The 16,887-nt window shown below is 38.2% G+C and overlaps 1 protein-coding gene across 1 annotated transcript in view; it reads right to left on the bottom strand.

The window, feature by feature from the left end:
* Nucleotides 1-1,547: 1,547 nt before the first annotated feature.
* The window catches only part of LOC129269661 (F-actin-monooxygenase MICAL3-like), a 36,756-nt gene continuing 21,416 nt past the window's right edge, over nt 1,548-16,887 (bottom strand). The window contains exons 4-5 of the mRNA XM_064105911.1: nt 9,484-9,572; nt 1,548-5,308 (exon numbers count right to left, since the gene is read on the bottom strand). Coding sequence (XP_063961981.1) covers nt 1,865-5,308; nt 9,484-9,572 — 3,533 coding nt within the window. The 3' untranslated portion in view covers nt 1,548-1,864. The remainder of the gene's footprint in view (nt 5,309-9,483; nt 9,573-16,887) is intronic.

Raw genomic sequence — 16,887 nt, 5'->3', positions numbered from 1 at the left:
GAAAGCCATCAATGACAGATACAGGTAACTTTCAAAATTCCAGAAAAAACATGTTTTAAGTACAATTCCTGATAGACCTTCGGAGGTCATGTAACTGAAAAATAAACCACCATGATGAATGAATGCCATCAATGACAGATACAGGTAACTTTCAAATTTCCAGAGAAATGTGTCTTAAGAAGAATCCCTGAAGGATCTTCTGAGGTCATGTCACTGAAAAATAAACCACCATTACAATCTTTATTGATAATTTCCACAGAGAAATTAATGACATCAATGACAGATACTGGTAACTTTCAGAATTACAGAGAAATATGTCTTAAGAACAATCCCTGATGTCGACCTTTGGAGGTCATGTCACTGAAAAATAAACCACCATGATGAACTTTGATGTTTTCCACAGAAAAAATGAATGCCATTAATGACAGATACAGGTAACTTTCAGAATTCCAGAAAAAACATGTTTTAAGTACAATCCCTGATAGACCTTCTGAGGTCATGTATATGAAATATAAACCACCATGATGAAATTCGATGTTTTCCACAGAAAAAAATGAATGTCATCAATGACAAATACAGGTAATTTCTGAGGTCATGTCACTGAAAAATAAACCACCATTTTTAACTTTGATGTTTTCCACAGAGAAATAAATGTCATCAATGACAGATACTGGTAACTTTCAGAAATTCCAGGGAAATATGTCTTAAGAAGAATCCCTGATGTCGACCTTTGGAGGTCATGTCACAGAAAAAATAACCACCATGATGAACTTTGAGGTTTTCCATGAATATTTTGGCCGACGATCCAGTAGAGCTTTCCATAGTATGAAGTCCAGGGCAGCATTTCACGGACAGGCTTACTGGACATTCTATCGAACAAAGTATGTTTTATCTGACAGTTACCATAGGAACTGTCCTCAGCCAATCAAAATCGAGGAAAGTTGTCACATCCGACTTATGACACAAAAATGTTGATGAAACACTCTTCATATCAATTAAGCATCATCAAAGTCAAGTTTAATCAATTCTAGATAAAATGTGTAAAATGTGTCATTTTAAACTCCTGATGCAAAGACAAACACGCTATTAAAGGCCCTTGAAATGTTTCATCTTTTGTTGGGTATTTTGTTGTGATATTAGAACTGAATTGCTATCTAGTACCAAAGACATCTATATATGTGAGAAGTACAATCTTTCATTATTTGGTATTTAGTATGTTTCTCATCAGGTAAAAGAGAAGGATAAAAAATCCAATTATGATAGTGCCATGCACACATGCAGGATGCTTCATGCCTTAAACTAACATCCAATCAAACATGCTGTTTTAATTTCTTATCTCAAAAGATCAATAAAGGACCAATTTGTTAAGATAGATATGAAATTATGTTTAAAATGTTTGATCTAATTAGAAATGTCCCATTTCATACAATGGAGAGGTCTATTTGTTTCATACACAAAATGAAAGAGTGCACGGACTGTGGCTGCTTGTCGCTTATCACAGATATCACTGTGGAAAGAATAGAACTATTGTAATATTCTTTTTTTTTCATTAGGAATGTTTGCTAATTGACTTTGGTCATTTATCACATAGATATGGGATAAACCTATTTCAGGAAATTTTAAAACCTTACACTTGTTAATTAATTTCTTTTTATCTTCCAATCAACTTTAAGAATTGAATTTCACCATCTGTACTTGTCATTCTCTTGTCAAAATTAAGTTTAAAATCCTCCTTTATAATGCAATGACCTGATGATTCTGAAAGGAAATAAGATCAAGGAAAAATGATGTTCTGATATGTCTTAATTTAACCCAGAAAACTATTAAGGAATCCTTTTAATTTCATTTACTTTGCTGGATATGTCTATTCCAGAGGGCAAGCGCATTTCGGGTGACTTAACAAAATTAAAGGGTTACACATGCTGGCATACCATCCTTGCTGCTTCATAATGCTAATTTCTATGCAGTCCATCGTCCAGCCGATTCTTGCGCTCGTTTCTAGCGTGCACTTCATCAAGTCACCGTGCAAACGCACCTCATCCTCTATGGTAGATGCTTGACTGACAGTCACATCAGAGCGCTGGCTGTGGCGCCGGTGGTACCGTTTCTTCCTTGGTGCAGGTACCGGTGTTGCTTCATCATCGCTCAGTATCTCATTCCTCCTTGTCATTGGTCTCACCTTCAACTCGGTGACATCATCATCCTCCTCCCCGTCGGAGAGAAGACGTTTGGATTCCTTGCTCCGACTCAACGACTCCGTCTTCTCTTTCTTCATTTCCATCTTCCCGGAGGGGAGTGGCAAGTCGACCTTGTCTTCTAAATCCTCCATATTCATACCTTCAACGGCTTTTTTCTCAAATTCAAAGTCAAGGTTAAGAAATTCCATTACATTCTTCATGATGTCCTCTAGATCATCCGTTTCTGCGCTGGACTGCGCTATAGAACCAATCTTAGGTCCCGATGTAACCTTACTCTCCATCATACCCTTACCATCTTCCTCTTTCTGTTTAGGCTTCAGAGGCACTATGTTCAGAGAAAGGTCTTTTGGTTTGACCTCCTCTTTCTTTTCCCCATCTCCAACGCTACAACTTACCACACCCTCTTTTTCATTTTTCAGGGCCAGCTCCTGCATTTCTTCATCTCGTAGAGCCAATTGTTCATCCCTTTTCATATAGAGCCTTACTTTTGGCTTCATTTCATTCTCTTGTGATACACCAAGTGAGGTGCTCTCTGTTTTGCTTTTGTTCTCTGTGGTCTTGGACAGTTCCTCTGACTTAATGTTTTCTTTGATCAAACTATCACTAGCCTTTTCATCCCTTAGTTCCTTATCAACACCCTGCCCTCTAAATGACACAACTTGAGATTCATCTTTGGTGGTAACACCTTTACTCATCATACCTTTGCTATCTGTGTCATTTTCATTAAGTTGTTTTGATTCTGCTTTCTTTTCTCTTGACACATCAAAATCCTTCTTCATCTTCACCCATACGGGCTCAACTTCCATTTCATCATCCCCATCCCTATCCCTATCATCGATATCCTCAGGTTTTCGAACCTTCCTCAATTCTACTTTCCTGAAATCAGATGGTGGTTTCTGAACCTTTTTAAGTTCTATGTTTTTCAGATCAACCTGTTTCAGAGGCATACCTGTAATGGGCAACTTTTGACCAAATTTCTGTACCTTTTTCATCCTCGGTGATGGCACTGGTTCTTGTTTGGTGCCATTCGCAATTGGTCCTTTCCTTGGTTGGGGTACTGGTGTGGCTGGCGTTGACTCCCCGTTCTTGGTCTCAGCAGGCCGATTAGGAAGCTCTCCATCAGAAGCTGCTTTTGGAGCAACCTGTGGGGGCTGCGGTGCTTTGCGGCTTTTGCGCGATCTAGGTGGAGCCGTGACCCCTCCCGGGCTTCCACCAGGGGGTGGTGGAGGTGCAGCCCTTTTCTTCTTCAGCGTTTCACGGTCCCGCTTCAGCTCCTCCAGGATCTGAGACCTGGTCTTGACGGAGTAGGAACCGGAGCTCAGGATTGGAGGGGGAGGTCTCTCTGGTCTCCTCGGATGCGAGAAAGAAGCAGCCCTTATATCCCCTTTGAGTCTCAAACTGAAAGGCGTTTCTTCAATCGGTGATCCTGTGAACGGATTGACACTCCCATCTGCGGGGGTCTCATCTTCTCCCTCTTCTTCCTCCTCATCACCGAATGGATTCAAGCTATTGTCATAACCATCATCATCCTCATCACTATCAAATGGATTCGTAGACTGTCTTTTGGGAGGCTCTTCGGTCTCTACATCATCATCACTTCCGAATGGGTTTAGTGAATCATCATAATCAACGGTCGTTTTCCCTCCAGATGGATCTTCCAACTGGCTCTCATTTTCTTGAAGCTTATTTTCGGAGTCTTTATCTCCTTCAGTTCTCTCATCTATCACAACCGTAGTTGGCTGAATTGTTTTTTCATTTTCATTATCATTTTCAACAGTCTTTTCACTTGTTTCAATACCAATATCTTCTTCTGCCTTTTTTGTTTCACCGTTCTCATCTTGAAACGAGTCAGATAACTCAACCTTGGTGTCCCACAATGCGCTATCACCAGTACTTCCTTCTTCCACAGACTTGTTTGTTACATCATTGGAGACAATCTCTAAATCAGTTTTCTCTTGATTTTTGGCGACATTGACTGTGTTCATAGTTTCTTCTTCCTTATCCTTTTCCTCACTAGCTACACTGACATCCTCATTCTGATCCAAACTAACTTCCACAGGTTCCTCTGATTTTTGTGAATCCTCTTTACCAGAATCTTCAACTTCCTCTTTGATCTCTTCAGCAGTCGCAACTACAACCTTAGCTGTCGACTCCTCTGCTGAAGTCGCATCATCTGTGTCTCTGAAAGTCTGGTTGAAACTGTCATTGATATTGTCTAAATCACTACTCTCAAATCCCAAGGACTCGCCTTCCTGAAGGCTCCGGACTTCGGAAGACTTTGATTCATCATCGTCTGTTGAAAACATGGTTGAATCTCCATTCTCCGGAACCTTGGACTCTTCCCTGCTGCTCTCCGTAGTTGATTTCTCTGTGGAAGCTTCAGGAGTGTCTTTTCCAGTGGACACCTCACCATTTTCTTTTGGTTTCGTGATCGACCTCGGAAGAGGTACAGGTCTGGCCGGCGAATCCTCAGTGCTCTTGTCAAGAGTCTCCTGTGAAGCTGCCATGTCTGTATCTCTCTGAGTGGCTAAGGAACTGACAGACCCATTGAAGGGGTGTCTTTGAAGCTGAGGACTGCTGACTGGACTACCTGATGGATGAAACCTTGCCCTGGCGGCCGACTTCAAAAGATGGGGATGCAAGGGAACAGAGCCAGGAAACGCTGGCTTGTTTCCTTCAGCTACAGGAGGCACGCTAGGCTTTGAATTCCCCATGGCAGGTTCTGCAGGAGTGGTTGCCTTCGGGGGTAGTTTCGGAGGTGGCTGATCTGGCCTCTTTGGAGGAGCCTTAGTTGTCCTGTTCTGCCATATAGTTCCCCCTTCTTCCGCTACTCCCGCCAACCTAGCACCAGCCCGACTTGTAACGTTCATGCGCAAGTTCCATATATCACCATTATCGCTGTGGCACATACATTCAAACTTCTTGGGATCCTTGGTAAGCTTGTAGGAGTCCGGGCGCAACGTACTCCTGCACTTGGTACACCTGAAGCAGTTGCGGTGGAAGAGTCGACCATCCACCACCTGTCTCTCCACCAGATAGACCCTCTTGCCACAGATTTCACACTTGTCACTCTTCAGGGAGATCTTGGCCGGAAGAGGTCCACTTTGGGCCTGCAGTGAAAGACAATAACAGAAGAATTAGTCGATTACCAACAACATGTATAAATTTACAATCTACCGGAAAAGCTACAGCCTTTTATGCATTACACATTTCATGTTCCTATGGAACCTTAAAAATATCAATATTTTTCTATTTTAAAATCATTATACTTTATGTTATATGCTAAAGATTTCAAACCAGGGTTCCCAACATTTTAAGAAAACAAATTTCCCTGATTTTCCCTGACAAAGTTTAAAAATTCCCTGATAAATATTTTAACCCATTCCCATTTTCAGTATAAAAACAATAATGTAAATCCAATTAGTACCACCATAACCAGTCATTCAATTGATGTTGTTTTGATGTGCAACAAAACAGAGTCTGACTGACTACCGTGCTTTCGACTTCTGGGCTGATGAGAATTCCCTGGTTTTTCCCTTATTTGAGGCATTTTTGCCAGATTTGAGGTATTTTTTTATCAAATTCCCTGATTTTTCCCTGACTGGAAAAAAGTAAAATTCTTTTCCCTGATGGGCTGGGAACCTTGCAAACAGTTGTTATGCTTACTTCTTACAGCATTTCAGCCCGTTTTGATTCATTTTCTGCATTTCGATCGTTTAAAAATTACATGAAAAGAAAGGGCAAGACTACATTTAAAAAATAGATAAAGAAATATGCGTTTTCCACAATTCTGCTATCGTATAATACTTGTTGGTCAACATTTTTGAAAGAATTGAAATATTGAAATATAAGAGGTCGTCAATAAATCATTGTTGTTACCAACACTACAATGCATCTGAATGATTAATAGCAAAGATGAGTACACACTGATCTAGTGACTGAAGAGTCAGTGTAACGAATTTTGGGAAACTATTTGATGGGAGACTTTTACAAATTCAAAAGGTTTTTGACAAGGACAGTAATGGTTACCAGCAGAATGATCCCCCCCCCCCCCCAAGAAAAGGAAATATCAATTGATAAGCTTAAAATTCATGAACAGAACTTTTAGTCTTTCTGATCAAATGTTAATATCTGGCATGTACTGTAGTAGTTTTCATAGAATGCAGAGGATTTATATGTTTAGTGAGAAAGTAAGAAAATTAGAATCCAGGCTCAGGCCAAAATGACAGCATTTTGAAGAGTACACCTCTAAAAAACTAGAGCCTTCAGAAAGCTGACAGATGAAGCTTGTTTTTAAATTGAATTCCAACAGGAGCATTGTTCTGGAAAACAATTCAGAGTTAGACTAAACATAAATATTATACATCTCTGCTATCAGCTGGGAAACACAAAGAGAGGCGTAAAAAATGAGCATACAGGTAGCAAACTTTATTTGATGGAAAAAAAAGGTGGATAAAGGTGTGGAGATGATCTGATGTTTCCAGTTTAAAGAAAATTACCCCCCCCCCAAAAAAAAAAAAAAAAAAACAGATGTCATCCCCATGCTGAAAAAATGTTTTAATGGAATTTAGACGAAAGATGGCAAAGTCACAATGGGTTATCAATATCATTATTACTATTATCATTGGTTCATTCAAATTTTCATGGAGGTACTTAAATGCTCCCAATAAAGAACATTAAAAATTTTATTACGGTCTTATATTAATACAACAATGAAAACAAGTCTCGGTAGTGTTAGAAGTTGCAAAGTGAAAGGTTTTCAGCACAGTACCATATGCAATGAATAGCGCTCCTATGTATATTTGCAAGTAAGAAACTTTTTATATTGCTGCTATTGCTAATACCAAACTTATTAGCCATTATTACAGAAATCCAGCTAAGAACATGGTGTTCCTTTTATGTAGCAAAACAGTATAAAATAGAATATATTTCAAGAGCAATCACGATAGGCCTATATATATACATTTATGTGCAGTTATAAATGTATAAAAACTATCTGTTTATTGATAAGCCACATAATTTTGCACATGATTCTTTTTTAAATGCACAGGTAATGATTTCATATTTTGTTAAACCACAGAAAATATTTTAGGAAGGTGACTACAGTTATATCATCAAATTGAAATAAAGAAAAGAGAAAAACCAGAAATCACATATCACACATGAAACCCAAATCACTTCATGAAATATGACTCAAATTTGTAAAGAAGCTGACAGTAAAGAGGCCAAATAGACAAATGATGAATGGTAATTGAAACAAATATGTATGAAAGCCATTTATGCTACTTGAAAGAAGTATTTTGGTCAATTTGAATGAAAAACTTTCAAGGAAAAATCTCACCTCATCCTGTTCGGTTAGATGTGACAAAAATGTGGGATGTAACTGACAAAGAAAGAACCATTTGAGGCAAAGTCTGGTACTTGAAACAGTTATGATCTACTTTAACAAAACATTTAGGCCCAAATTCACAAAGGTGGTTTTTTAAACCCACGGTTGAGTCAATGGTTTATGCAGATTTCCTGTATAAATTACGCTTAATTTAGCGCGTATCAGGCGCGTGTATAACACATGTCCAATGCTGATGCGCGCTTTTGTCACAGTGCGCCAAATTGACGCCTGTTACCATGGTTAGATATGCTATTTTATTCACGAGTCCTCTGTTTGAGCAGTGGACTCAGGAATAAAAACAGAGGACTCATGAATAAAATAGCGTGGATAACCACGGCAACAGGCGTAAATTTGACGCACTGTGACAAAAGCGCGCATCAGCATTGGACATTTTTTAATAAACGCGGTAAAATAAGTGTAATTTATACAGGAAATCTGCATAAACCATGGACTCATCCGTGGGTTTCAAAAACCACCTTTGTGAACTCGGGCCTTAATGTTCCAGTACATTACTTACTAGATAATATAAATGTGCCACAAAACATTTGTCATATTGGGGATATGAAATAAAAATGTGTGATACTGGATAAATTTTGCCATTGTGTTTTGTTATTCAGGAGCCTGATTGAAATTACATATCTGCATATATTTTTTTCTTTTTAATATCAATTGAAGCACTTTCCAAGTTGGGTAAAAAATCAGGACATTATTTATGTATGTAACTTTCTGATTATCAATCAACTTCGCATATGGTATTACAAGCTCAAAAGAGACTTTCTACAGGAATAATTCTCTTATGCAGCGTCATTTCTTTGGAACAATCTCCCCCTACAAATTCGCAATACTAACTGTGTTAATACATTTAAAGCTATGCTTAAAACTCATCTTTTTAAATCTTAAATTGATATCATATGTTTGTTGGCCAATTTAATGGTATTCTTTTATTCATGATCTGGTGAAAACTAGTTGTAAATTGTAATAATAGTTTTGATACATTTTGAAGTGCAAAGTATTTCTATTTCTATTTCAATTCATATTTCCTCTCTCATTACCGCTTGGAGGCCATTTGCAAATTTGCAATATGTAAAATGATTATTATTACCATTATCATTAAAATAAGAAACGTCCCTAAGAGTTAAAGACGAGATTCATAACCACTAGACCATGATTCTCCCACAATGTCTAAATGTCAAAATTATGTGTAAATTGTATGTTTCTTATACCCCTTTCATAAACCCAATAAAACACAATTATGCGGCTAATAGCAGCATAATTTGGTCGTAAAATCAGGAGGACAAGAGTTATCCGCATTATTCTGATGCTGCTATTATCCGCATAATAGCAGCATCGGGACAAGATTTTGAGTTTATGAATGTATTTCCAAATAATTGCCATGGTGCGGTCACAAGGTCACCCTTTTCCAACACAACCGCATCGGAGGGGGCGTGTCCAGTTGTCATGACGATTATCCGCCTTTTTCAGGACGGGCGCTCGTAAAAATAATGCGGATAATTTTCGGAGTTTGTGAACGCAATTTTTATTGAATTATCCGCATTACTCTTAGGCGGCTAATTGGAGGATAGGTTTTATTGGGTTTATGAAAGGGGTATTAAATTCAATGTGCTCTTTCTTCATGCTTTACTTGGTGAAGAAAAATATTTCAGTTATTCCCAGGCATTTATGAATTATTTGAGTGCCAAAACAGCTGATAAATTGACCCTGTACGGTTAGAGATTTGTGCCACCATTGGCTATCCATAGTTAAACAACATTTTTAGAACGGCCTGAGTATCGAGATGGTCGACTTGATATTAACACAAAAGATTAGATTGAATCTGCAATGAGGGTGTAAATGTTTTAAATTGATCTGAATTGAAAGGTTAAAGGTGATTCTTACCGCTTTGTTCTCCTTCTCTTTGGCCCTCTTGAAGCTCCTTCTGCGGATCTCCTTGCCCTTGTCTGAGACCTCAACATCTTTACCTGAAGCTAGGGTGTTGAAAGACAGGAAAGAAAGAAAGGACAAAAGAAAGAAGGAAGGAAAAAAAGATTAAATAATAATAATAAAAAAGAGCGAATGATGCTCAAGACTCAGGGATCAAGGGAGCATTTCTTCAAAAAGTAGTGATTTTCACCTACTACATGTATTAGCTTCAGAAATCCTTGCATCTGATTGGCTCACAGAAAATTAGTCCGTGAAAATCACTTTCAAGATACCTTATGAAACATTCCCGATGTCTACACATCTCCAGACTCAGTAACCTTTTCATTATCATCATTAAATCAGAAACAGAAGCCTTACAATCTCTGTGATCAACAAAATATATTACAATCTGTACGGTACTCCATAACAAATTTAGTTTCTTGAACTTCTTTTGAAGGTAAATATTATAAATCTGAAAACTTGAGCTTCAAGGGCATGTGGTGATCTTACACGTACTATGTTATTCAATATTTTGACCCCACTCAAGTCATTCAAGGTGTGCAGGATTACCAAGTTTGTTCTAAAAATCTATTTAATTATTTCTTAATCACTCTGCTTTTCCTTTAACTGTTTGGATCTCAATTATAAAACATTTATATTGCACAACCTGGATTGTAAAAGGAAAGGTAACCAAAACACAATTTGTAATTCTTTAAAATACAAATGTGTGGCACATATATGCATTAGCATTACTATCAAAGGGATTCTGAAATTCTAAATCAACAGGATCAGAGGAGACAGAACTAGGGTGTCACAACTAACACCAGTTGATGTCTCTAGAAGACCACACAATTAAGTGTTAAACACAATATAGAGTTTTAAATTCAAAATTGAAATAAAGAAAAGAACACCAGGGTATTAAGTAGCCTGTGTGGTCATCTACGTGGGGAGCGATTCATGAAAAGACTTATCGGACATTTTATCCAACAAGTCCCATATTATCTGACAGTTACCATAGTAACAGTGCTTCTCAGCCAATCAAAATCAAGGAAAGCTGTCAGATCTGACAACTTGTTGGAAGAAAATATTGATGAAACACTCCCCATTTATATAAAACCAAAGCTTTTGCTGTGAAATGATATTTCACTACCTAAGATGCATGTATTGTTGAATGATGTGCATATATAATGATTCAATTTAACTTCTTAAATGCAGTCAACCTTGCTTGCAAAAGTTTTAATTCACTAGGACACAATTTAAAATCATTATTAATTTAACAAAACTATAAGTGTAGGGCTCTTGTGTGATTACTCTTGCCCAAGTTTTTTTTTCTGTTGATGACAAAATGGGTGTTTGAATTATTAAAGGTTGACTGTATTCAAGTTGGTGCATCTAGCTTTTTTTAAGTAGGACCTAATCTAATGTGAATGATTGAATGGTGGTCTGGGAAACGGTGCAACAAACTACATGTACAACACATTCCACAATAAATATCAGGAAAAAAATCATCTACAGAAACTGGTATAGCATGTTGGTGTTGGTGCTTTTTTCTTTTACCCAATTACTAAAAAAATTATGAATGCTTATAAATCAAGCAACCAGAGTACCAAAGGCATCAAGCAACCAGAGTACTAAAGGCATAATGTCCTCTCTAAGGGACCGGGTAATGAGGATAAATGCAACTCTAAACCACTGGAAGGTACATCATACTCTGATCAGTGCAGGGGGTCGTTTCATAAAGCTGTTCGTAAGTTAAGAGCGACTTTAAGAACGACTGGTGATCCTTTCTTACGCGCTAAACAATCGCTAATGGTGTGTACCATTTTCCACAAGAAAGGATCACCAGTCGTTCTTAAAGTCGCTCTTAACTTACGAACAGCTTTATGAAACACTCACCAGATTTGGTTTAGTTCGTGTGACTCTTACCAGGGTAGGAAATAATTTTTATTTTAGGGACTATTTTGTCCATATTTGAATCTGAGGGGGGGGGGGGGTTTTCTTGAATTTCAAGGGCTCCTTTATTAGAGCAAAAATGAATTATGCTCTAAAGGCATTTCTCCTTATTCCGCTGTACAATGTATGTAGAAAGTTGATTCTACTTTTCTGTTCAAAAAGGATTTATGCTATAAAAGCATTTCTCATTAATACGCTGTACAATGTATGTAGAAAATTGATTACATTTTTTTGTTCAAAAAGGATTTATGCTTTAAAAGCATTTCTCCTAATTCCGCTGTACAATGTACGTAGAAAGTTTATTCTCCTTTTTTGTGCCAAAAGGAATTATGCCGTAAAAGCAGTTCTCATTAATCTGCTGTACGTAGAAAGTGGATTCTGTGAACTTGTTTGTGGCAGATCTTGGGGTGATCTTAAAAAGATGGTTGCCCCAAACCATTTGATGTTGGGAAGCTAAGGGATGACTTTGTCTGTCGTAAGTCAGGGCTCCACACTAACCCTTTTATTCTACTGGTCCAACCTGTTTATATCGGACCAGTAGATACCCAGTTTTTCAAATTTTTACTGGTCCGAACCTAAACTTTACTGGTCCCAAAAATAAAGAAAAATATTTAAAAAAGTTTATTTTGCTGTCTTTTATTGCTTATCATTACCCCCTACCCCCCCCCCCCCAAAAAAAAAAACTAAGACAAGGTACACACAACATAATTCATGAGAGCCATATTTTTGAGACTCCAGAGGCATTATTATAATTTACAAAAGAGAAGCATATACATGTATAATTTGTATCAGTTTGAAATATATTTTTTTTACTGGTCATGTCGGACCAGTAAAATCTGGCTATGTCTGAAAAGTTACTGGCCTGTCAGGGACCGTCGGACCGGTGCCAGTGTCGTGCGCTGCATAAGTGCGAAATCATCCATCATCCTCATGCATTTCCTTCACTGGTTAAACTGTAACATGAGCACACTAATGTTCTGATGAATCGTCATGGCAACTACTCTGTGGTTGATCCATGAACGGAATCTCTGTCATCAGACGCTCGGTTGTCAAAGAATTTTTAATCTGGTCATCCCCTTCTTTATGATATCATCGGTACCTTTATATTCTTGTTACAAGGCACCAAATAGACATCAAGGAGACTGGATTGAAACTCTGGAAGCAAGAACTTAAAGGGGTACTCCAGGCTGAAGATAATATGAATTTAACAGTTACAGATAAAGTAAAATCAGACAAATAAAACCCTGATAATTTCATCCAAATTGGACAAGGAATAACATATCTTATTATATCAAATCATATTCTACTAAAGTTTTGTGTGATTTTGGTGAAACAGTTCTGCTTGTCTCCATTAATATGCAATGACCAAGCGAATGATGTCATATTCCAACTTATTTCTATTAGATGAAATAAATATCAATTCAGATTTTGTCCTCCAAGAATAAAAAAAAAATGGATTGACTACTGAATTAACTGGGTAGGATATGGTCCTTAGTGCAACTTATTTTGTTAAAGGAGGCATATATCATACACACATACAGTAGGCCTATATGAAAATATGATACAATTATGATTTCATGTAAAGAAAAGAAAAAGGAAAGTGGGGACTTGACATCTTCAGCTCAACTATTACATATCCATGATGACCGCGTACATGCACACAAAACACAAAATATTGCTAATATTCAAATTTGATAACTTTATTATTTGCGATCAGAATTTGATGAAATTTTCAGCATTTAACTTGGTGAATATAAGTAAATTATGTTGATCCTGGAGTACCTCCTTTGACTTTACCATCTAAAAGACTTTATTTATTCCTGACTTATCACCTCACATCATCAAAGTGCCTTACACATCCAATCCAAACTGTCAAAAGCTTCATTTACCTTCTCTAGATGGTTGTGGGATTAGACCATGCCATATCTGCAGGATACTCTCAATTTATTAACATCTTTGGTTAGAGAGTTACGATCCAAGGTGGGTTTTGACTAAACTTGAATGTAATTAATATCATCCCAGATTGCTGGGTGATGAGATGTTTAAAACACTGGCGAATCCAGGAGGGAGGGGGCACAGCCGGCCTGTGCCACCCCTTTTGAGATGTGAGGCACAATTAAAATTTGTAATGTAAAAATGCCATTAAAACAGAAGTGTGCCCCCCTCCTTTTGAAAGTGAAGACTTTTTTTTTGCTTGTCAACTTTTTCTTCTGGAAAATGTGCCCCCCTCCCCTTTTGGAAAATCCTGGATCCGCCCCTGGTTTAAAACTACATGCAGGATTATTATGGCTTGGGGTAGGGGTGTGAAAAACAATAGTGGATAGCTCCAAGAAATATATGTATTGGATTAAAATGAAAAAAAACCTATTCTTCAGTGAAATATCAGTAAAGCTAGAAATTTTGACTATTTTTGTATCTATACAATGCATGAATGAAATTCGAAAGTACAAGGAAATACTAGGAGTGCAGATGAGATAGCCAATAGTTGAATGAATGTACTAAAAATATGACTAAATCTAAATCGATGGATGAAATGATAATACTCTGCGCTTTATGATAACAGTATGTTGATTCACAACTTATGTACCAAATGAGAATTATGTGCTTACACATACGGCTTTGTTATTCAGCAGTGTCTGCTATGGAAGTTTAAAAAGATGAATGAAGGTTGAAAATGTGAAGAAGTTAGTAACTGAAAATATACGGTTAGTAAATTCATAATGAGTATGTTAGAGACAATGTTATAAAATGTAAAAGTTTGGGGCAATTCCAGAAAGCTAGGAAATAAATTTCAACAGTTAATATACTCAACATGTGTGTCTGTACTGGTAGAACCAAGAAACACCCAGTTATCTACCTTCCTCAACAGTACAGAAAACAAATACACAAGGGCTCAGGGTGAATTCGCCCCCAAATGCCCCGAAGAGCCCTCAAAACTATTTTTTTTAAAGAGCCCTTGAAGTTGCTAGAGAGTCCAATGTAAACTTTAACACAATATAGCAAATTTGGACTGGTGAGCTACAGAGTAGCCCTGGAAATTTTGTTTAAAAAAATTTCCTGCTCCACAAACTTAAAAAAATATAAATACATTAAGCAATCAAAGCATGACAGAAACCTACCGCATGAAAGAGAAACTCGTAATTAATATGCAGAAATATATAACTCCGATCAAGGAATTAGTAGAAGCTATGATCATCCATTGACAGAGCTCTGTAGCTTGGCAAAGAGATTGTGATGATTACGGTCAGGTCATTGATTTCTTCTTCACCATGAGACATACCAAAGATAACTTGGAGGTCACATGACAGTTAGATACACCTCACTGATGCGTGAACTTGAAGTCTTCGAGTTCAGATCGATGAAGGGATAGTTGAACTAGATTGCCCCATCCACCAAAACAAACATATATACACAGGCCCATAGACACCATCTAGATGTCTGAAAATAGGTATCCAGGCAAGGGGTCTGAGAGGGGCTGTGGATGTGTGGATGAGTCCCGGGTCTAGGGTTCAAATCCCACCTCAGCAAAACTGTCCTCTGGCATGTCATCTGTCTACAATTGCCACTTTCTACCCAGGTGTAATGGGTACCTGAAGGCTGGCATGGTCGGCAATCGGGGGGGAGGGTAATTTTAATCTTGTATAGTCACCTATTAGAGAGTCATCTGCCACCCACCCCCCCCCCCTTCCAGAAAGGGACCATTATATATCCAATGAAATCACCGTGCATGGCACCTGGTACGCTTAAGCAGTTAAGGCGGTGCTGCACCAGCCCGAGTTTGCTCAATCTCGAGATTTTAGCCCGGTCGGCCCACTTCGCGATCAATCTCGAGATTCAAGAAACCCCATCTCCACCAGCGCAAGAAGAGCAATTCGTGCTCGAGCGAGGCATCGATGCATTATGGTGTGACGCCGTGAATAAATAATCCCGAGTGCGTCTGCACCTGCAAATTAGCGGAATAATTCGTAAATAGCATGCTATTTTGTAAATAATCCTTTTAGTAGTTGACTCGGGATTGCAATCTCGAGATTAATCCAGTGAACTATCTCGATGATTGCATCTCCATTACAAATAATCTCGAGCTTGTTCAGATCGGGATAATTTGCCGGATCAGAAATAGCGCGCTAATTTGAAAACTCGGGCTGGTGCTGACGGCCCTTTAGTTACTTTTGCAGCTTGCATCTCAGCTATGACCAGAATAATTGTGTCTAAGGGCCAAAGGCATCCCAAAGTGATGGAACTTGAGAGCTACACTAGTGAGCATTGTTGTTGTTTGCAGTCTGTTTGTTGTTGTTATTACTGTAATAATTGTTATCATCATTATTATTAATTATTTCATTATGATTACCATCATTGATATTGGTCATCATCATTATATATCCTGTAATAATCCCAAAACAAAGCTCCCCAGAAACTATCCGGGCATTTTCTGAGTATTCTTCAAGTCATGATTATATAAGCTGACTGATAATTTACTAGTATTATTTTTAACAGAATCTTTGACATTAGTTTATAATAAATACAGAAATGCGAAATTCCACATTTTCAAATTCAGCTGGGGAAGTCAAAAGAACTTGACCTAATCTCACATGGACATAGTTGCGTGTCCATGATAAATGTCTTCCCCCTATAAATACGATGCAATAATGACTAATCAACTGCAGAAGTTTGCCTGACGCATTCAGCGATGCACTGCCCCTCAAGAACACTTGTTCGCCTTTAATTGAGAAGAACGAGCAGCTGACCGTACAGAAATCCATATGTTTCATCATAACTTGCGTGCAAGATGTCTGTAACTGTCTTCGAACAACAGTCATACCTTGTTGATATTCTGCCAAGAGTCTTGGTCATTTTCACTGCCGTTGGCATGGGAGGAGGGGTAGGAATTGGGTTGTCTGACCACAGAGGGCTATCAAGAGGGACGATGGTTATAGGAACAGCTGGTGAAGGGCTATACCCATGATCAGACACGCAATATTACAGTATACATGTACGTCACAGTAGGTGGTTTCAAACCGCCTCGATCATAAGAATCCCCGCTAAATTACGAGAACTTTTTAGGCCAAAAAATACCCGTAAATTATTCCTGCATTCACACCACCCCAAAACATACCCTTCGGGATAAGTTCCTGAGGTTACGAGCATGCGCAGTATGGTCTGATAAGCAAGCAAGGCGCGAGATTCAAAATCACTGGCTCAGCAGCCACCCAAGGCACCCGCACCCAACTACGCACTACGTAAATTGCTTGCACATTGCCAAAATACCTGCGACCTTGGAAAAATCCCCGCGAAAGTTCTCGTAATTTTGACAAACTACTATTCAGCGGGCATTTTCTTTCGGGGAGATTACGCGTAATTTGCTTTCAGACTGCCCAATGCCCAAATTGCCTGGTATTTTCAGATCGGGGTAAATTTCCCGATCAGAAA

Source organism: Lytechinus pictus, chromosome 10 (genome assembly GCF_037042905.1).
Source record: "Lytechinus pictus isolate F3 Inbred chromosome 10, Lp3.0, whole genome shotgun sequence".
In the NCBI taxonomy this organism is placed as follows: Eukaryota; Metazoa; Echinodermata; class Echinoidea; order Temnopleuroida; family Toxopneustidae; genus Lytechinus; species Lytechinus pictus.
Note: the sequence above shows the minus strand (reverse complement) of the source record. Positions and strands in the feature narration are given on the sequence as shown.